The 22,881-nt window shown below is 44.4% G+C and overlaps 1 protein-coding gene across 1 annotated transcript in view; it reads left to right on the top strand.

Annotated features, from left to right (window-relative positions):
- The window catches only part of SPTBN5 (spectrin beta, non-erythrocytic 5), a 365,978-nt gene that overhangs the window by 73,875 nt on the left and 269,222 nt on the right, over positions 1-22,881 (top strand). The window contains exons 20-23 of the mRNA XM_075330185.1: positions 1,589-1,759; positions 12,445-12,609; positions 14,487-14,713; positions 20,253-20,439. Coding sequence (XP_075186300.1) covers positions 1,589-1,759; positions 12,445-12,609; positions 14,487-14,713; positions 20,253-20,439 — 750 coding nt within the window. The remainder of the gene's footprint in view (positions 1-1,588; positions 1,760-12,444; positions 12,610-14,486; positions 14,714-20,252; positions 20,440-22,881) is intronic.

Genomic DNA, 22,881 nt, shown 5'->3' with positions numbered 1-22,881 from the left:
GACTCTGTCCTTTTCTACCTGAGTGAGTATAACAGTGCCATCCGGCTCCGCGCTGCACCGCAACGTTGCACCCGCGGCCACGCTGCTTCCCCGCATCGGCACTTGCACCTATACCTACTCCCTAACCGGGGCCCTGGGACCAACAGCCCCTACCCACGGAGGGGTCAACACCTTAGCTGCTCTCCGCCATCGCTCCCGGGATTCCCCGTCACCAGCAGCGGTGGTGCCCACCATCACCACAACCGTGTGGGTGGCGTCACGACCGACATACCACCACTAACCACCCCTTTTCACTCATGGGCGAGGAGGCGCTGCTCGAGCGCCCCAGGTCCGGCCCCGTGCTCGAGTCACCGAGGAGCAGAAGTACCGGACCCGAGCGTCAGCGACTCCCAGGCAAGCGGCGTTCCCAACCCCTCCGCCCGTGACATATATATAATATATATATATATATATATATATATATATATATATATATATATATATATATATATATATATATATATATATATATCTATCTATTACAACTTGATGACATTTGATGAGGGCTTATGATGCTGTTGTTCAGAGCTCCTCGCTGCATGTCACATACTGCACTTATGCTGGGATAGTAATAGCTTCAGCTCTAGGGAGCATCTTTAAGACTGGCAATATATTTGTGTGTATGTGAGGGGCATACCTCTTGTTCATTTCCAGTTTTGAGTAACAGAGAAGGGCTCTTTATGAACCAAAAAGCAGGAAGCCATGGCAATCTGTACTTACCCATTCCTAATTTTGTAATTTTCAGATATTTTATTTTGTACTTTTGTTTAAAATTTGACTTCAAAGGCATTTATTTTAAAAATGATTTGTCTCTTGCTCATAAAATTGAGTTAAATACCTTGTAAATATCCCTTAGCTCCCCCGTTTCTGCTACTTTTTTCTGTTTTTCGTTGTGCCGCACCATTACGGAGATATTCATATTTTATCAACAAGCGCAATATGTGAAGTCTCTGCTTGTAGTCCAACTAGGCTTTTCTTCAGAGTCTTGGGAGTGTGTGCTTTCACTCAATCCCAGATCCTGCCAATCACAGATCAGCAGCTAACAATATATCAGTCTAGAACAGAAGGGAAAGAGGGAAAAAAGCAAACACCCCTAGAGAAAATTGTGAAGAAATGCTCAGTTGCGCTACGAGCAGAGATTTCACATACTGCGCTCTAAAACAAGCAAATGTTAATATCTCTGTAGTAGAACGATGCAGTGTAAAATGGGAAAGAGCTGCAGAGATGAGGGAAGGACAAGGATTTTTGCAAATCATAGCGCACATTTTTGACCAAGTGATAGGTCCTCTTTATAGAAAGCTGGGTTGAAGACTGCAACCACCCAGGTTACATTTGTGATAGACATTATTTTTTTTATTTTCTTACAAAGAGAAAAATATTGCATATCTTACTGACCTGACTACTTACTGACTAAAGAAGAATGAACATCTGAATGAGGCCCTAGTCAAAAGTGCAGCTTATCTTTAATAATTATAAATATTGTCTTTTTTTTAATGTGCATTAATTTTCTTGATCCTGGTTAAATGACCCTTTTGTACCTTGTTTAAAGGAATTTAATCGAGATGCCACAGAACTGATGGTGTGGATGGATGAGAAGTATAAAATTGCCCTCGATGAGTCGTACCGGGACCCAACTAACATCCTGCGTAAATTAAAGTGGCACGAAGCTGCCGAGCGAGAGATGGACGCTAACCAAGTGCGCTTTGAGGATTTAGTAAAGGTGCGTACATGAGAAAAAAAAATCTCCACCTATATAACGTAGCTAAGAAAAAAAATCTTTAGTATATTTCCGTATAGGTGTTCGGTATCTAAATTATATCTGCAAACGATACAGCAACAATAAATGTCTAACAACTACAAATACAATCTTAATGACAATTATACACTTTTAATAATACGTGATTAAGTGTTAACAAACAACATAACGATCATTAAAAAAAAAAAAAAACTAGTGAAGGCAGCAGGTAAACATAGGAGGGGAAAGCTTCCTGGTCCAGAGACCGAGTAAATAATATTAAAATGTCTCAGATAGGAGTAAAATGGCACCGACTAATAATACTATTGAAAACAATGTGCAAGCCGGCTCTATAATACCATGAACACAAAGTAATTGTGCAAAACAGAAAAAGACAAGCCGTCAGAAAAGAAGTAACGAAGACTCGTTACTAGTGTTGCTCGGACCCGAACTGTAAAAGTCCGGATCCGCGCAGTTTCAGCGTCCGAAACGAGTCCGACCTGGACCCGGGAATCCGGCTGCACGATCCGGGTTCGGAAAAATAAATTATATATATATGTATATGCATATGTGTATATATATGTATATGTATATATATATGTATATATATATATATATATATATATATATATATATATATATGTATATATATATATATATATATATATATATATATATATATATATATATATATATATATATAATCTCTCACTCACTCACACTCTCTCTCTCTCACACTCTCTCTCTCTCTCTCACTCTCTCTCACTCTCACACTCTCTCACACTCTCTCACACTCTCTCTCACACTCTCTCACACTCTCTCTCACTCTCTCTCACACTCTCTCTCACACTCTCTCTCACACTCCCTCTCTCACTCTCTCTCACTCTCTCTCTCACTCTCTCACACTCTCACACTCTCACACTCTCTCTCTCACTCTCTCTCTCACTCTCTCTCTCACACTCTCTCTCTCTCTCACTCTCTCACACTCTCTCTCTCTCACTCTCTCACACTCTCTCTCACTCTTTCACTCACACTCTCTCTCACTCTCTCTCTCTCTCTCCGGATCCGCTCCCCTTTGACTTACATTGGGCCGGATTCTGGATCGGATCCGGACTTCTGTGACAACCCGCGACGGATCCGCCGGACCCGGATTATTAGCAATCCGCTCAACTTTACTCGTTACCCCAACACTTGTGAGACACAAGGAGCCACCTGTCCTGATTTGCATTTAATATTCTAATTTATCTGCAATGCAAACTTAATTTTGTTAATTTGCAAACTTCACTGTTACTTTTCTGTCAGTAGTGCTCAAGGCTCTTCTAGAGGACTTTTCTAAAGCGTTTTCATGTTATACTGGACACACAATGTTTTAGTGGCTGCCTAGCGGCATAAAACATTTTTTTCGTTTGTTTTTATATTAATTTTTTTTTTTTTTAACTATATTTTTATTCAAATTTTTCAATAACATAACATTGGCATAAGCGAATTCAGCATTGTAAATTCAACATTACATTGTCATGTTTGATCATCCCAAATTCCATACCAATTTTTAAAATCAATAACCATAACATGGCAAGATAAAGCAAAGGAAAGCAGCGACCCCTTAACCCATCATTCTTATCATTCCCCCCATTGAACCCTTGTGAACATGGTAATGACATATAATAAAGAAGTCCCACTCAAATCGGTTATTTCCCCCTCTCCTTTTAGTCACCTTTCGGCATTTCCTCCCCCACCTCCAAGCCATCCAATGTATCCTTCAATTTTTCAGTATGATACCAGACTGTGTCTTTGAAAGGTGACATAATCCTGACTATCTCCTCCCGAGTACAATAGGCCAGTATGAATTTCTTCCATTTGTTAAAGTGCTGTCGTATTCTATCCGCCCTCCTTTCTGCATCCAATCCTTCTATTTCAAGAAGATGCATGAGCTGACCCAAGATCTCTTCAATCGCGGGGACCCTAGACTCCAACCAATTTTTTAGTATCGCTCTCTTGGCTGCCAGAAGTATCCCATGTATAAGTCTGGGTGGGTTAGTCATCTTCCCTTTGGTATCGTTCCCCTCCTCCCAATGGTGAAAAATAGCGAACCCAGGTGAGAGCCGAACTTCAAGACCCCACACCTTTTGTATACAACTTTTGATCTGTGACCATAATGGACTCAAATGGGGGCAGGACCACAACCCGTGAAGGAGATCAGTTCCACTACTCTTACACTTAGGGCAATACGTAAGCCTGTCTGGCTTTGTTGCTGATGGAGGGAGATTAAAACCATAAATTGCCTTGTGCATAATTCTAAATTGGGTTTCTCGCCAATTCTCATTTAAAATTGATTTACGAAGAGCATTCCACCCTCCCCTAATTTTTACCCCCATAGACGGGTCCTCAAATTGTTTTTCCCAAGATTTAAATAAACCTTCCGGGTGCTGCCCTATTAATAGATCACGCATGGCTCCATAAAGAAAAGAGATAGATGATGAAGTTATTGAGTTCTTTACCAGACAATCAAAAGAGTTAAATACTACCTCCTGGGTCACATCATGCAACTGAGTCATAATACTATATCTCACTTGGTCATATTGGATTACTTGGTTAGTCCCCAGGCCATACTGCGCTATAATTTCGTCTCTACTCAACCATCTAGGCTCTGAGGTGTGCAAGAGATGAGCAACAGTCCTTATACCCCTCACCTTCCACTCTTCAAACAGCTTATTGCTTGTCCCCTGCACAAACTCTGGATTCCCCCATATAGGCAAGTATTTGGATATTTTATGGGGAAGTTTGTAGTTTTTCCTCAACGCCTTCCACGCTGCAATCGTGTCTTTAAATAAGGAAGAGTGCTTGATTTTCACAGGGAGATTAGCCTGCCTAGTATGAAGCAATGCCACCAGATCCCAAGGTTGTGCATAGTCTCTCTCAAGCTCCAACGCTGAATAATGCCTAGAGCCTTTAATCCAATCCAATATATATCTAGTCAAACAGGCTATATTGTAAATATTAATTTTAATTTTGCCTCTCCGTTCCAGAAATATTGACAATTACATTAATTGGCAACTATTGAGTTAACTCTTGCTAAGTCCAAGTGGATACTATTAAATACTTTTCACTAGGGGCGTGTACTTTTTTCCCTGTAGGAGTTGTCCAATCATAAGCAAGCACGAATATAGTAGAAAAAGAACACGCCCCCACCATGGTTTAGATTTCTCAGTGTGTGAGAGTTAAGGCCCCGTTACACGCAATGACATCGCTAACGAGATGTCGTTGGGGTCACGCAATTCGTGACACACTTCCGGCCTCGTTAGTGACGTTGTTGCGTGTGACACGTACGAGCGACCGCTAACGATGCAAAATACTCACCAAATCGTTGATTGTTGACACGTCGTCCATTTCCCAAATATCGTTGCGCGTGCTGGACGCAGGTTGTTCGTTGTTCCTGAGGCAGCACACATCGCTACGTGTGACACCCCAGGAACGACAAACACCGTACCTGCGTCCTCCGGCAATGAGGTGGGCGTGACTGTCATGCGGCTGCTCTCCGCCCCTTCGCTTCTATTGGACGCCTGCCGTGTGACGTCACTGTGATGCCGCATGAACTGCCCCCTTAGAAAAGAGGCTGTTCGCTGCCCACAGCGGCTTCGCTAGGAAAGTAAGTATGTGTGACGGGTACTAGTGATGTTGTGCGCTACGGGCAACGATGTGCCCGTTACGCACAAACGACGGGGGTGGGTGCTTTCACGAGCGACATTGCTAGCGATGTCGCTGCGTGTAAAGCGCCCTTTAGGCTGGAATCACACTTGTGGGTGACTTGCGCATCACATCGCCCGATCCAGCCAGCAGCTGTCCTGATAGCAGCAGCGTGTCAATTGCATAGAAATACATGGAGCTGACACGCTCCTCTCAGGAGAGCTGCCGGCCAGTTCAGGCAATGCAATCCTCATACGAGTTTCAAACAAGTGTGACTCCAGCCTTAGGATACAGTTCTCCTGGTCTAATCTCCTGCATGATTAGAAAGTGCTGCAAAATTAAAGCACATAAGACACTCACCCTTCAGATAAGATCCTTGTGAAGTGAGGGGCAGTACAGCTGAGTTTAGCTGTGTCACATTGCATCCCAGTTATGTCTTTTGTGCTTAAAGCAACTTTTAAGCACAAGAGACATGAGTGTGATTTCTGACACAATGTTTTAGAGCAATCGTACACTCCTACCTCAAAAGAAAGACTTTCTCATCTACAGTGCTTCAAGGGAATCTGTCACCAAGTTTTTCATACACCATTTGACAGCAGCATAATGTAGGACAAGAGACCCTGATTCCAGAGATGTATCACTTAGTTTACTGCAGGGGTGGGGAACCTTTTTTCAGCCGGGGGCCATTTGGAAATTTCTACCAACCTTCGGGGGCCGCACAAAATTATCAATGTGAAAATTACCCGGCTATATTTGGTCAAACAATTAACTCACCCCTACTGTGGCGGCCGGAGCGGCTTCTCTTTGATGCGGCTGTGATGTTGGATGATACTAATCATGTTGCTTCTCACAACTGCTTTTCTGTCTCGGTCTGAAGCGCAGTCAACTCTTTGTGATAATAATATTTGCTAAATCATATACATCACATAGGAGACGCTGGAGGCACACACAACACATAGGAGACGCTGGAGGCACACACAACACATAGGAGACACTGGAGGCACACACAACACATATGAGACACTGGAGGCGCACACAACACATATGAGACACTGGAGGCGCACACAACACATAGGAGACACTGGAGGCACACACAACACATAGGAGACGCTGGAGGCACACACAACACATAGGAGACACTGGAGGCACACACAACACATAGGAGACACTGGAGGCACACACAACACATAGGAGGCACTGGAGGCACACACAACACATAGGAGATACTGGAGGCACACACAACACATAGGAGACACTGGAGGCACACACAGCACATAGGAGACACTGGGACTGCTCTATATACATTACAGGAGTCACTGAAGGCACATATATCACTGGAGGGGCTGGGGGCATATACATCACATTGAAAACGCTGGGACTGACGTATACACAACAGAAAGGAAACGCTGGGACTGACGTATACACCACAGAAAGGAAACGCTGGGACTGCTGTATATACACAACACAGGAGACACTGGAGGCACATACATCACATGAGGAGCTATATATGCTCCCAGCCCCTCCTGTGATGTAAATGCCCACAGCCCCTCCTGTGTTGTGTATGTCCCCAGTGTCTCCTGTGATGTATATGCCCCCAGCATCTCCAATGTGATGTATAAGTCACAGGAGACGCTGAAGGCAAACAACACAAGAGGGGCTGGGGGGCATACACAACGCAAGAGGGGCTGGGGGGCATACACAACGCAAGAGGGGCTGGGGGGCATACACAACGCAAGAGGGGCTGGGGGGCATACACAACGCAAGAGATACTGGGGGCATACACAACACAAGAGAAGCTGGGGGGCATACACAATGCAAGATGTGCTTGGGGGCATACAGAACGCAAGAGGGGCTGGGGGACATACACATCACAAGAGGAGCTGGGGGCAAAGCCATCACTGAGGGGGGCACAGACATCACTGGGGGAACACAACACTGGGGGTGATGCACAGCATTGGGAGGGCACACAGCACTGCCCCCCAGTAATGTCAAGGCTCTGCACACAGCACCTGCAGAGCCCTGACATTACCGGGGAGCCACAAACCTGAGGTGATAGACAGCATGGGGTGAGGGACACAGCACTGATCGTTGCACACAACTCTGGAGGGAGGGTACACAAAGTACTGGACGGGGAGCAGAGTGTAGGCGCGCACACACAGCGCTGGAGACAGAGCAGGCCGGAGGGCAGAGGGGCGGGCAGATCGCTCTGGAGTTCAAAGGTGCGGTCACACCACACGACAGGACATAGGGGCGGGCACATCGCGCCAAGGGCAGAGGGGGCAGATCGCTCCAGAGGGCAGAGGGGCGGGCACACCACACGAGGGGAAAGAGGGGCGGGCAGATCGCTCCGGAGGGCAGAGGGGCGGGCACACCGCACGAGGAGAAAGAGGGGCGGGCAGATTGCTCCGGAGGGCAGAGGGGCGGGCACACACAGCACGAGGGGAAAGAGGGGCGGGCACATCGCTCCGGAGGGCAGAGGGGCGGGCACACACACAGCACGAGGGGACAGAGGGGCGGGCACACACCGCTGATTACGCTACTGGACAGCGGGAGAGCCCATTGGTTCTCCCAAACAGTGCATGTGGTCATTTAAAGGGCTGGCGGCCCCAAGCACTACAGCCCCCGGGAATGTGCCCGGGGGCCGCATAAAAGGTCATGGCGGGCCGCATGCGGCCCGCGGGCCGGAGGTTCCCCACCCCTGGTTTACTGGATGTAGCAGTTGTGATGCAATTTAGAGTCCATAAATGTAGCATGTAGCAGAGCTCAGAAAGCTAACCCCCATAGTCCCATATCACAACTTTCTGTATATTATAGCTGCTTAGCCAAGGAGGGGGCATGGTTAGACATCTGCTCACAAGCTCTGCAGTCCCGGCAGTGATAGTCTCCTGGTGATAAAACCTTCATTGCAAGTAAACAGCACACATTTTCAGGGGTACTATAATTTCTGTTCATGCCTATTTCATGAGTTTTATTTTTTTTTTTTAAATTCCTTGGAAGCATGGTTGAAAAGCAATGTCTGACTTTCATTTGTTCTTTTTCATAGATTTTTTGTTTATTACTTTTGTCACATTCAAGTTATTTCTGTGATCATTGTGGGTTTTTCTTTCATTAAACCAGGGTTACCAACAATTTTGACCACGTGTGTATATTTGAAACTGATCGATGGTGTTGTGTCCTTGCTTTTCTTTATTGTTGGAATCCTGTGAGTTGCATTTTTATGCTGTTGTGTTCCAAGCAACTTTTGAGGACAGCAGACATAAGTGTGATTAGGGACACCTCTCCAGACAGGCAGTGTGATGAAGGGGCTGTATAGCAGAGCTAATACTGCTATGAGAGTAGGAGCTGATACAAAGATTTGTAATGTGACACAGGTAAACTCAGCTGTGCTGATCCACCACAGGGACCATATCCGAAAGGTGTTAGTCATCGGCTCTCTAAGTTCCTAGCACTTTCTAAGTATGCAGGAGGCTAGACCAGGTGACCAGAGCTGTATCATTACATCTCACACACTGAGAAACCTAAGGTATTGTGTGTGGGGTGGGGGGGCTTGTTCTTTTTCTGCTTATGATTGGTCAGTATCCTACAGGGAGAAGAAGGACACGCCCCTAGTAAAAACTGTCTAATAACACCCACTTGGAGTTAAAAAGAATTAACTAATTTGGTGCCAAATGCCAATACTTTGATTTCTAATATCTCCATTACAAAATAAGAACAAAATATAAATACAATGCCTTATTCTGCTCTGTAGCCACCATTACATTGTGTGTCCAATGCAACGTTAAAAATTTAGTGAAAACTCCTCATTATTAACTCTCCCTGGCAATAACCCACAATCTTCCCTTGTGCCACAATACTTTAGTGATGGTCATGAATATCCAGAATTAATTTTTGAAACCCTCAAATAACATGTCTTTTTTATTTTGTGGATTTTCTGGATTAATTTAGCAAGATTATAGGTTGAATTTTATGAAGTATTTTTATATCTTAAAATGCAATTACATTTTTTCCTATACAAGACCGCTAGCTCACCAACATAACCACTTATGAGTCAGATGTTTACTTTGTCAATGGGGTCTGTGTGCACTGCAAATATTGACTTCCCGGTGACTGGTTTTACCTACAATTATCAGCCGCTAATGCTGGCATGCATGTGCCAAATACAACTAATTATGGTATTATGCATCTCATTGAACCTGGAAATTTTTAATAAATAACATTTCTTGTACATGATTCTTTTTTTTTTTTTTTTTTTTTTTTAAACTGTTGGGCCTGAAATTCCATGTTACTTATGTTGCTGGGTATGAGACAGTGCACATAATATAATAATCTAGTTATTCATTAAGAAGCAGTTACATCTCAAGCCCTTCATAGGGATGTAAATAAATAACAGATGTAAAACACTAAAAAATAAATAACATATCTAAAGCTTGATTCCATTTATTCTTTAACATGGAACTTATGGTTTTCCTATGTTTTCATGGTGCAATTTACTGCACACTGGCATCTTCGACCCTGTTCTTACTTGCCTTTATACAGTTCATCCGGGGCTCCCATCTGAATCCCTGACAATCTGGATCCAGACAGAACCCCTTTAGACTGCAATGACAAGCTGTGATTAGTCTTGATATCGGCCGGAAAGTTATAAAGCAAGTTCTATGTGCGGCTGTTACATCCTTTTATTCTTTCTCTGACTATGAATCAATAAGTTTGTGTGCCGCCCCTGCAGCAGTCGAACTGATCAGATCCAGGGTTGTTGTGGCTCGGCTCGAGGGTCTCCGGACCCGGGGGCTCGTGTCCACTTCAAATTGTAAAGGGGGTATTTACAGGAGATAAATGTTGGTGACGCCACCTGCGGGTTGCAGTAAAGGGGAGTACCGCCGCTGCCGATGGGAGTACCGGGGCAGATGGTGTGGGGCAGCCAGATGTCAGTCCCTCTGCAGGTAGAGAAGGCCCCGGATGGTGGGGATTTGGTGTACAGGTAGCTTGCTTGTCCTTGGGAAGCAGGGTGCAGGGGTTAGATTACTCACTGCGGTAGTCGTGGTGTTGGATCAGGTGGATTAAGCAGACACTCACATAGATGGTAAACCAAAGTCTGGGCACCACAGTCTCTACGGGGGGAGCCCGTACAGGTCCCGCTCCCATCAGTGTCACTTGGTAAGTCCGGAGCTCTGCCTCTGTGCACAAATTGTTTTATAGTTGTGGCCCCTCGGCTTGAAGCTTTCGGGGCCCCGCTACCCGTGTGTATGGCAGCTGTGCTCTTGATGGCTGGCACTTGGGATTTTAGTGGGTTGTGTAGTTTGGAGAACCCTATCCCCCGCGTTGTGCTGATGTCTCCAATCTCTGAGCTCTTGGGGAAAGTTCATAAAGAGACTATCCTCCACAGGTTAATTATCAGGTTATTTGAAGCTACTCCCTGATCCAGGGTCCTGTATCCCGCCGTGCTCGGTACCGATAAGGTTGCTGGGCTTTCTAGTGCCAACAGTCCTCCTAGACTGCGTCTGTTACACTTCTGTCCAGTGTTCCTAATACCGGTCCCCGACTCCTGTGGTCCCGGACCACCGTTTGCGACCCAACCTGTCGCCTCCCTGGAAGCTCCAACTCCCATCAGCCTGCCTGACCCCTAGTTGGGCGGCCGTGCTCCAACTTGACCAACCCACTGGTGTGTCTGTCAAGTCCTGGTGTGAGGTGTGGTTGGGATTTGTAGTGCGGATGTCAGTGACACTGTTGATGGGAACCTGGAACCATGGAGGGTAGGCCCTGCACCCAGGTGACAGGATGCAGTTCCCTGCAGCACCCTGACCTAGTCAGGAGCGCTACATTTGCAGTGACCTGAAATTCCGCCATGTCTGTAATATTCTTCTCTGCAGACTGAGTAAAACCATTTACTGTAGAACCATTACTCTAACTATTACATTCCCATTTATTGTAAAGCTAATGCATGAGCTTTTGTTGTAATGTTAAAGGTTTATTCCCAAAACATTATGTTCGTTCCTACACACAGGTTATATGTTCGTTCCTACACACAGGTTAGGGGTTAACTTGCTGATCGCTGAGGGTCTACCACTGGGACCTCCAATAATGCAGAGAGAGTGGCTCTGGATCCCAAAAACTGTGTTCTGCAGCCCCACCTTAAAGGGAATCGTCAGCAGGATTTTTGTATGTAATCTGAAGACAGCATGCTGTAGGAGTTAAAACACAAATTTTAGTAATACCTCTCTTATCAAGGTCTGTTATTGTTTACTTGCAATGTTTGTTTTAGCACCAGGGCCTTATCATTGCTGAACTACATTGCCTTGTTCATGGTAGTCTGACACGCCCCCAGCTGTGATTAGCAGCTCACTGTCAATGTACAATGTATACAGACAGTCTGGTGTGGGCGGGCTTGGCTTTCTCAGCTCTGCTGCATTACTAAATCTAAAAACTGATTGGGTCAAAACAGCTGCACCCAGTAAACTAAGTTATACATCGTTGGGTTCAGGGTCTCAATGCCTACATTATGCTTCTGTCAGATCAGGTATCAAAAATCTGCAGACAAATTCTCTTTAAATGAAACCATGGAGCGCATGCCAGACCTCCAGGCTGAGCATGCACACCTACACTCCGTTCAAGAGAGGGCTGTAGAGCACTCGCTCCTCTCAGGGATCCAAATCTCAGAATCGCTGGTGGTCCAAGCAGTGGCACCTCCACTGATCAGTAAGTTATCCTATATGCAATGTGTAAAAAATAACTTGAATTTTTGGGGGGGAAGAAACTGTTAAATTACTTAAAAAAAAAAACAAAACAAAAACAAAAAGACAGGAGGAAAATATATCTAATACAAGTAACACATTATAACCAAATCTTATTAATTCTGAAGTGTTGACATTAAAAAAAAAATAGAAATAAAAATAAGTTTGTGGTCAATTGGTTCAGCATATTTTTCTTGTATGCTTAACACACTGTTTTTAGTATGTTCACGCCACTCCTATGTATTTATCTGGCAACAGGTTGGACAGCAGCTGCTAAGAGAGGATCACTATGAAAAAAAATCCATCGAGCTGAAGATGTTGGAAGTCACAAAGAAGTGGGAAGACCTGAAGAAGAAGATGGTTGATCGCGGAGACAAGTTGAGGCAGGCAGGACAGCAGGAGCAGCTGATGGAGTTGCTGCAGGTCAGACAATAACCAAATAAATTTGGGCTGTATATTGAGCCCCTGTGACTGACATGCTTGATAAACATACCACCAAAATCTTCTGAAATCGAGAACAGGGTGTCATCATAATAAGGACTAAGATACTGGTAAATTTTGTAACCATCATATATTCAAAGAATTTAGGTCCATTGATCCCCTTGTTTAGCACTCGAGAGAGGTGAGACCAGATGCAGAGGTAGTTTTGCATACCTGTAAAATTATTGCAGATGGCTCTAAGCCCCAAATCTGGAATCCCCACTAGAGATCGGAAAACCCCAGATATTTGGGTTTGTGGGTCTGGCCTCCCCAGCCTGAGAGTACCAGCACTCAGCGGTCTACTTTTTCTGCGCTGGATATCAAAATTGGGGGAAGGGGACCCCACACAGTTTTAAAAAAAATAAAATAATTTAATAAAACTGGCATGGGGTCCCTTGCATTTTTATACAAAGTCAAGATAAAGCACACATATGGGGACTGAAGCCTCCAGCTGTCTGCTTTTTCTGTGCTGAAAATTCAGGGAACCACACATAATTTTTCCAATGATTTATTTTTCCACTCTTCTTTTGGGAACCCAGACAGCTAGTGTAAGGACAGCCAAACACAGACATTTGCACAGTGGGTGGGGGTGCAGTCTGACTGCAAACAATCACAGCTGCTGTCACAGAGGGTGGGCGGGGAAGAAGTGAATATTTATAAGGTTTAATGACCGGACCCAGAAACAGTGTGACAGCTGCGTGGAAACTAGGTGTAATTTTCCAACTTCATTTGCCATTTTGCAGCCCTTTATCTGTGAAGCCAAAACCGAACAGTAACACTGATTTCACTGAGAAGTCCATGTTCGGGGTCCATGCACGGGCACTAGGTGTACGGTACGGACCCCGAACTTTACCATTCTTATTCGCCCATCACTAATCCACACCATTCCACCCACATTTTTGGCAAATACTGTCCCAAGTGGAACTATTTTGTATTTTTTGGGGCCTTTTGAAGTGGTTTATGTGGATCAGGTACCCCTGAGACCATAAAATGCTGTGCACACCTGATACAAATGGTTAGGAATAGAGAAAAGTGAATCGGAACCAGTTGCCATGTCAGTATTTTATGGCATTTGGACAGAATCCCACAAACTGCCTCCTACCTGTCGGCTCCTCTTTTGGTTAGCCGGCCTGGAGTATGACGCACACACGATGTTGCGTCAGGCTGGTTTATCGGTTCTTGCTTATCACTAGTTAGGTATAACAACGACAGCCTTTTTGGCTAACATTAGATGTAATAACGCTAATAATGTGATCTAAACATTTTACAATACATTGTTTGGATCTAAAACTAGTAACGTCATGTATTCAACTAATATCTTATAAATAATTATATTAATGATTGCTAATAATTGTTATAATAGTTATTGTGATAATTTATTATTTTCTATGCAAATCAGACTTTATAATCAGACTTTTGAGTCTCATAACAATGGAAAAATATCCAAAATAAAAGACAATAGATTGTTGTTCTCCGATGATGTGACTAAGTTTCTGCCATAATTATTTTTTTCCAAACCTGATATGAAGGAGATATATTTCCATGCGATATCCAGTTCAGCAGTTTGATGTTTATAGGAGCTGAACTTTACTTGACACCAGCTTACTTACCCTGATCTTGGCAGTCAGCATTTCATGTTATTTATTAATGATCTATTCTATAAAAATCATGCACTTATTTCAGATATTGATTAGCTATGAATGAAAGTAATGCAAGATGCATTTTTTTTTTCTTGCAAGTTTATTTTTTTTTTACGCTGAGCAATAAGAAATAGAGAAGAATAATAAAGTGTGCAACGCCTCATTATGTTTCCAATCCAGGATGCCAAAGTGAAGATTGAGAAGATAGAGAAGGTTCTGCAGTCCCCGCAGTCTGGACATGACCTGAGAACTAGCCGAGACCTGCTCAAAGAGCATCGTCAGCTGGAAAATGAAAGCAGAGAGTTGGCTGATAAGATGAATTCAATCGTGTCCCGGGCTCAGAAGATGGCCACCAATCATTTCAACTCGCAAGGGATCATGGATGAAACCATGAAGTATCTGAGGAGGTAATTCAGTCTATGGTACTTACCTCTACTATACTGAAAAACAGTAGAAAGTAAATATCGAAGACATAACTGGTGATCTGTGGATGGAAGGGAAGGTAAACTTTAGAAGGAATATCCTTACAGGACTAGAGTTGGTGTGAATCAATTTGTAGGACCTGGTCCATTGACCATATTCTGATTCACGGGTATGTTGAACGCTATGGTGCCTGTACAGACCGCTTCTTCCTGGGCCCTTCATATGACCTGTACTCACGTTCATACTGGTTCCTCAGATAGCGTTGTAGTGCCCCTGAGGCCCCCATCATTTCCCCTTTTAACGACACCGCCGGGATCACTGAACCGGGTCTTGTCACCGCAGCATCCCAGAAACAGAACCACAGCCCAGTAACGAGTGTCCCACGGCCCCGGTGGGTGCGTCAGCATAACTCAGCCACAATCTCATGTAAGAAGACTCCAGGAAAGAGGGATGCTGTAATTGAAATTCTTGTATTGATAATGAAAATAGCAGATAAAAAAAAGAGTAATTTTCTCCAGGGAATATTAGCACGTTACATATAACATGGAGGAACAAACACTAAATGGAGAAGAAACTGACATCACAGAGCTACAGGGAGTAGGTAGGGACAAAATACAGTGAAAGGCAAAGCTTCTGCCTGGAAAGAGAAAACATAATACAGCAGCAATGCAAAACAATGAACAGTTCCCAAGTCGTGGGACATGACAGGCCACATCAGCAACCTCAAGCCTTTGGATGGGAGCCCTTAGAACCACCCTTTACCTACCGGCTTCCTCGGCTCCCATGTATCATTGCTACAGATGCACATGTGACCTTGTGCCTGGCCAGCTAATCAAAGAGGAGTCAGGGATGGCGGGAGGTAGGAGGTGGTTCTCAGGGCTCCTGGCTGATGGACACAGACTACTGATATGTTTGGTGGACTGAGAACGCTACACAGGAGCTATCTCCATCAACAAAGAGTTCATCTCATTTGACATCTCAGTCTTTGGGTGCCTGTTACCATGTCACTGTTACATAGTATATTTAGAAAAAAAAAAGACAAATGTCCATCAAGTTCAACCAAGAAATGGGAAAATATAATGGAAACAGGGAATAGGTACCACCATAATGCATGATCCAGTTGGCGCTAAAGAGCAAGTTTTTTCTATCTTCATTGTGGAGTCTGTTGATTGACTTAACATTCAGAGAGAATTTTACACATTTACATAAGAATTATTTTCTTCGTAAACAAGCTTCTAAGCTCTTTTTAAAACAAAGGGCATAGATGCATTTTTAGAAGAATATATACCAGTAAATAATGCATAAGGCTCTGTGCGCACTAGGCCGTTTTGCCCGCGGATTTACCCGCGGATTTGCTGCAGAAATTTCTTGACAAATGTCTGCAATCTTTGTGCAGACATTTCCCAGCAAATCCTATGAGAAAAAAAAATAGTTGTGCGCACACTGCGGATTTTTCTCAAGAAATTTCCTTGAGAAAATTTTCTCGAGAAACTTTCTTGAGAAAATGAGCATGTCCATTATTTTCCGCAGGTACCTGCGGTATACCCCCGGAATTTCACTCCATTCACTGTAATGTAATCGCGAAATTCCGGGGGTATACCGCAGGTAGCAAATGATGTGCGGTATACCCCCGGTATAGCCGCGATTTACCTGCGGTAATGCTCATCGCTGCCTGCGGTTTTGCAGGAAGCGATGTCATTATGCCAGGAAGAGGAAGCGGAGCAGAGTAAACACAGACGTCACACTCCCTGGACGCCGCACAGAAGCACTTCCGTGCGACCTCCAGGTCTGTCCCGTGCAGTCTGTGTCCTGCTCCGGCCTCGCGGCTGCCTGCACTGCAGGGTGTCAGTGTCTGCCCGCAGTGTCAGCAGCCTGTCACGCTGCAGTGCAGGCAGACACTGACACAGGCAGACACTGACACTGCACTGCAGGGTGTCAGTGTCTGCCCGCAGTGTCAGCAGCTTGTCACGCAGCAGCGCAGGCAGACACTGACACCCTGCAGTGCTGGCAGCCGCAGGGATGACGATCGCTGCTGTCAGGAGGTGAGATCATTACCTGCTGTGACGATCTCCTGCCTCCTGACGTCAGCGCTGTCACTGCTGTCTATGCCCGTCTCGCGAGCGGCCCGAGACTGTCACTAGCGGTGACGTCACGGGCTCTCGCGATACTTCTGACAACGCGGCGGGCATAGAAGTCAGTGACAGCGCTGACGTCAGCAGTACAGGAGATGATCACAGAAGGTAATGATCTCATCTATGCTCCTGATGGCAGCGCTCGGCATCCCCTGCAGTGACCTGGGCTGACCTATTGATGTTAGCTCAGGTCACTGCATTGCTCTCCCAGCCAATGGGGAACATTCTGTTCTTCATTGACTGGGACAGCGACTATGGTATGGATCGCCGTGCCCCCCCCCCCCTTATTGGATTACGCCGGACGTGGAATTGATTGTTCTTTTCAATAAATTGGTTAAAGAGGGAATGTTTTGGGGAGTGTTTTTTTCAAATAAAACTTTTTTTGTTGTCTATTTTTTATTTCTTACTGACTGGGTTGGTGATGTCGGGTATCTGATAGACACCTGACCTCACCAACCCCAGGGCTTGATGCCAGGTGACATTACACATCTGGCATCAACCCCATATATTACCTCGTTTGCCAACGCACCAGGGCGCGGGATGAGCTGGGGCGAAGCGCCAGGATTGGCACGTCTAATGGATGCGCCACTTCTGGGGCGGCTGCGGCCTGCTATTTTTAGGCTGGGGAGTGTCCAATAACAGTGGACCTCCCTAGTCTGAGAATACCAGACGACAGCTGTCCGCTTTACCTTGGCTGGTGATCCAGTTTGGGGGGGACCCCACGTTTTTTGTTTTAAATTATTTATTTAATGTAAAATAACAGCGTGGGGTGCCCTCTATTTTGGATTACCAGCCAAGGTGAAGCTGTCAGCTGTGGTTTGCAGGCTGCAGCCGACTGCTTTACCCTAGCTGGCTACAAAAGATGGGGGGACCTCACGTCGTTTTTTTTTTAATTATTTATTTATTTTATGGCTAAATACAAGGCTAAGCACCCTTTAGTGCCACATGAAAGTCACTAAAGGGTGCCAGCTTAGAAAATGCAGGGAGGTGGGACATTCTATAGGTCTTTCTCATCTATCTATCTATCTATCTATGGCCCGTTTCACACGTCAGTGAAAAACACTGACGTTTTTCACTGGCGTGTAAAACATGCACATGTCCCTGCGTGTGCCGTGAATTACGGCACACGTGGGTTGTCTAAGTGCAATCCGGGCTCCATTCTCTGTGGCCCGTGATTGCACTTAGAAACCAACTCACCTGTGCGCGCTCCCGCTCTCCATGGTGCTGATCGCTCCCGCGGTGCAGCATCCGGCCGGCGCTGACCCCCGCAGCAGCTGCTTCCGGGTCGGCTGTGTCGTGCATCATGAATATGCGCGACAGTAATCAGCCGGCTCAGAAGCAGCAAGCTGCACGGGCTGCAGAGAGCGCCGCTGAAGCCGGTTGAGTAAAAATGTTTTTTATTTTAAAAGCACGTTTTTTTCTGGCACGTGTTTGACGGACCACACCACTGCGTGGTCCGTGGGACATCAGTGATGCCAGAAAAAAATGGACATATCTCCGTGCGGCAATCACGCACACGCGGGTACGCCGCACGGAGACACGTGCAATGAAAAATCACTGACGTGTGAGCAGACCCATTCATTATAATGGGTCTGCGTATGTCAGGGATTCTGGTACGTTTAAAAAAAAGCACAAACGTACCAGAATCACTGACGTGTGAAACAGGCCTTATCTATCTATTCATCTATCCATCTTTCACTCTATCCATTATCTGTCTATCGATTATCTATATTATTTATTGCAAAACCGCAGGGAGCAACCTGCGGTAAATCCGCGGCAAATCCGCATGCGTTTTTGCCGCAGATTTTTCCGCAGGTGCGGAAATCTTCCACTCCCAGAAGTTTCTCAAGAAATTTTCTTGAGAAAATTCACATTTCTAGTGCGCACATAGCCTTAAAGAGGTTGTCTAACTTAAAGGGGTGTTCTCAGGTTGTATCTTGAGCAGCACACAACTCTGTAGTCTCTTTAGTTTCCTTACTTTTTGGTTTCTAGCAGGGCAGGCCCTCTTCCTTGAGTGTCAGCTTTGTTGAATAATAAAATTGTAGTATTAGTAGAATTATAAAGCTCAGCACAAGTCTACAGTGTTATCCCTGTATTTTCATATAGAGTTAACAGGGCATCTTGTAGACTGTGAGCCCTCACGGGCAGGGTCCTCTTTCCTCCTGTACCTGTCTATGCTTTGTATTGTTTATGGTAATTGCACTTGTCCCTCCCTATTATGTGTACCCCTTTCCACATATGAAAAGCGCCATGATAACTCAATGGCGATATAATAATAAATAAATAAATAATTTGAACAAGCACACAGTTCTGGACAGTGAGAGCCATGATTAGGAGACCTAATCTGAAAGCTGCTGTTCTGGTGATTTATAACTGTATCTCTTCAGAGGTAGGAGGAAGGATATGACTTGGAGTTAACCCCTCTCCTGGAATATAACTACTGGGCATTCTAAGGCAGGGTCTAGAGGCTGAGCTCCATGAAAACCAGCTGTACCCTGTAAAAGAGAAAAGCTGTCATTGCAGGAGAATGGCAGCAGATAGAAAAACAAAGTCAGTTGCCAACTTGCTTATTTTCATGCTGTCAAAATAATTAAAGCATTTTAAAAACCTGAGAATACCCCTTTATGGATATCATAAAGGGGGTCTTCTTGCGTGTGAGCTTATTCATGACAAGCAAAAGCACTTTGGCTATGGTGGAGGCAGCCCATCCATGTGTTAGTCATTTGAATTCATGTAATTAGTGATGAGCGAGAACTACCATGCTCGGGTGCTCAGTACTCGTCACTAGTGATGAGCGGGCACTACCATGCTCGGGTGCTCACTACTCGTAACTAGTGATGAGCGGGCACTACCATGCTCGGGTGCTCACTACTCGTAACTAGTGATGAGCAGGCACTACCATGCTCGGGTGCTCACTACTCGTAACTAGTGATGAGCAGGCACTACCATGCCCGGGTGCTCAAACCGACCAGGTGGGACTCTCGGATGGGAGCAATTCGAGTACCGAGCCTCATAGAAGTTAATTGGAAACTCAAGCATTTTTCCAGAACATCATCTGGGAAAAATGCTCGAATTTCCCATTGACTCTCATTATGCTTGGCACTTGAGTTACGCCTGTCTGAATATCTGGCCTGCTCGTTTCGAGTGCTCGCTCATCACTACATATAATGTAATACTAACACACATGAGGTGACTGCCAACAACCAGCAAAAATGTCACATTGGATTATGATTATCAGGATGTTGGGGTAAGAGCTTGTAATAACTCAAATCTCTGTCATTAGTGGTAATGAACTTCAAAGGTTCCACTACTTTTGAGAAAGATCATCATTAACACTTAGCAACATGAACATGGGTATAATTATTACACTTAATGCATATTGTCATTTCAGGTTTGAATCCTTGCAAGATCCTTTATCCAGAAGAGGAGAATTCCTACAAGCCAAAGTGGATCAGTATGAGTTTTATCACTACTGTGACCTTGAGTTGACATGGATCAGTGAAAAGATGCCTGTTGCCAGCTCCACAAATTTTGGCAAGTCATTGGATGTGGCGCTGAGCATGCTTCAGAAACATAAGGTAGTGTCTCGTTAACATGATACAGTCCAGCATTAGTGAACGGACTTATGTGGTCTAAAGCTATTAGGTTATAAGTCAGCTGGCTCTATGGGGCGATGCTTGTGTGCGACGTATTCTGAAGACTGGCAACTTCCATGTATAGCAGATGTGAACAATACATGGTTTATCTGGAGACACATCACATGTATTTAATGTAATAATAACCTTAATGGAAATTAGCTAACATTATACGATGGGTGAAATATTAAAGGGGTTTTCGAGTTTCCAGAAAACAGATTTTCCCCAATGGTAGCTTGTTTAAAAACAAGCAAAAAAACATTTGCTTGACTCCTCCTTTCCAGGTCCAGTTCTACGTCTCCACCGCTGCTTCTAGTGTCTATTATTGACTGCAGCACTGACATCATGCAGCCAATCAGTGAACTTAGTGGCTCTGCCTGATTTTGACAGAATGAGTTGCTCACTGATTGGCTACAGCGCTGTTGACATTAACAGATACTGGGAGCACCAGTGGAGACTCAGCCCTGGACTAGGGGAGGGTGAATAGAGCACACAATTTTTTTATATATATATTATTATATATATATATTAATTATTATTATATATTATTATATATATATATTAACTATTATTAATATTATATATTATTATATATATATTATAATTTTTTTTTTTATTATTTTTTTTTTTAAAAACAAACCTCTGCTTGCAGAAAAGGGTTTTCCAAAAATGAAAAAAAGACCTTTAAAGCGCACCAATTACCAGGATTTTCCTATATAACCTTAAGCCAGTACTATACTGGCACTATCAGGCTGATCAGCTGATGGCTGGAGTGGGTTTTCATAGCGATTCCCTCCCCCCTGCCTATACATCCTCTCCCTGTTTTTTATGCTGATTCTATTAGACAATTGTTTCACTAAGTGACTAGAAGGGCCTGTGCTGATGTCATATCCATGTAACCAGAAGGGGCAGGGCCTCAGCCAACATAGCTGATACCAGGAAGCAACATTATTTTTCTGTTGGCTGAGGCCCCACCCATTTCTGGTCACATGGGTATGACATCAGCACAGGTCCTTCTAGTCACTTAGTAAAAACGATTCTATTATAGAATTAGCATAAATATCAGATAGGGGAGGATGGACATGCAGGAGGGCGGCAATCACTATGAATACTCACCTCAGCTATCAGCTGATCGGCAGCTGCTGTCATTCAAAAAGTTGCACATTTTACAAACTTTACTTGCTTGTGTTTCAAAACCTATACATCCTATCTGACAACTAAAGGTATGTACCGTATATTATTAGCCTGATAGTGCCAGTATAGCACTAGCTTTAGGCTATATAGGAAAATCCTGGTGATTTGGTACGCTTTAAGAAAGTCTGTATTTGAAGCACATTTATACTTATGAAACATTCATGCAATATAAACAGTTTATACAATATAGACAGGAGACCTTTTTTTGGCATATGTGATAAAACGCTGTTAAGCATAGTGTTTTCATTGCTGGTTGCCGCCTTGGTAAATGGAGCCTCGTTCATCACTGCACCATTTGCTTTGGCCGATAGCATTGCGGTGGACTGTGCACTTTCCAGAAGTTGTCAGACAGGGGAAGGCAGTTGTGGTCTGTGGTCTCCAGTGATCTAATGCATTAATATACCGGGCACTTTTTTTATCCTGTATATTACAGGTTTTCCTTGTAATGAATATTTATTAGTGCAGAATTTTCCGGTTGCGCTTCACTTACATTGTGTGCACAGCGCTGAGCGAGTGATGACGTTACATGATTGTATGACTATCAACATATTATGGATACAGGGATGTTGCCACAACATATCCCTGGCAACATATTCACATCAAGTTTATTACATTTTTAATTAACCCTTTAAGGTCCGACATGTTGTAGTTCCTTAGGAAAGACCAAGCAATTTTTTTTGCCATAGTATCTGTCTTCATGTGACTGCAAGTGTCACACAGGCTGATTTCTGCACTCCCTAATGTCCCTAGAGGGGTCCTTCTCCCCCGTATCCCATCACGCGCTTAGGCCCTCGTTGGCACTAAACACACCCTGGTTAGTGAAGGCCAGCGAGATGCTAGTCTCGCCACTACAATAAGACAACACGAGGAAGGTAAGATGAATATGATAAAGACACAATAAACGGCACTCCACAGCTTCTCTAGCAGTAACTTCTCAGCTTCTCCAGAGACAGGCTCCTTCAAAGTGGACAGCATAGGTATGAGCTATAGCCGGCATAGGAGATTAAGGAGTGTGCTTATATAGCGGAAGGGTGCGGCTGCAGCTGAGATTTAACAGCTACAAGTAAACTGCAGCAGGATAGAAAAGAGACCCTAACCTCTTCAGCACCGAATGGAATAAAATACGCTCTAAAATGAATCTGCGATCAACCAAATGCTGAGACCTTCTGATCCCAGATCTCCCGATGTCTC

This window comes from Anomaloglossus baeobatrachus, chromosome 12 (genome assembly GCF_048569485.1).
Source record: "Anomaloglossus baeobatrachus isolate aAnoBae1 chromosome 12, aAnoBae1.hap1, whole genome shotgun sequence".
NCBI lineage: Eukaryota > Metazoa > Chordata > Amphibia > Anura > Aromobatidae > Anomaloglossus > Anomaloglossus baeobatrachus.
Note: the sequence above shows the minus strand (reverse complement) of the source record. Positions and strands in the feature narration are given on the sequence as shown.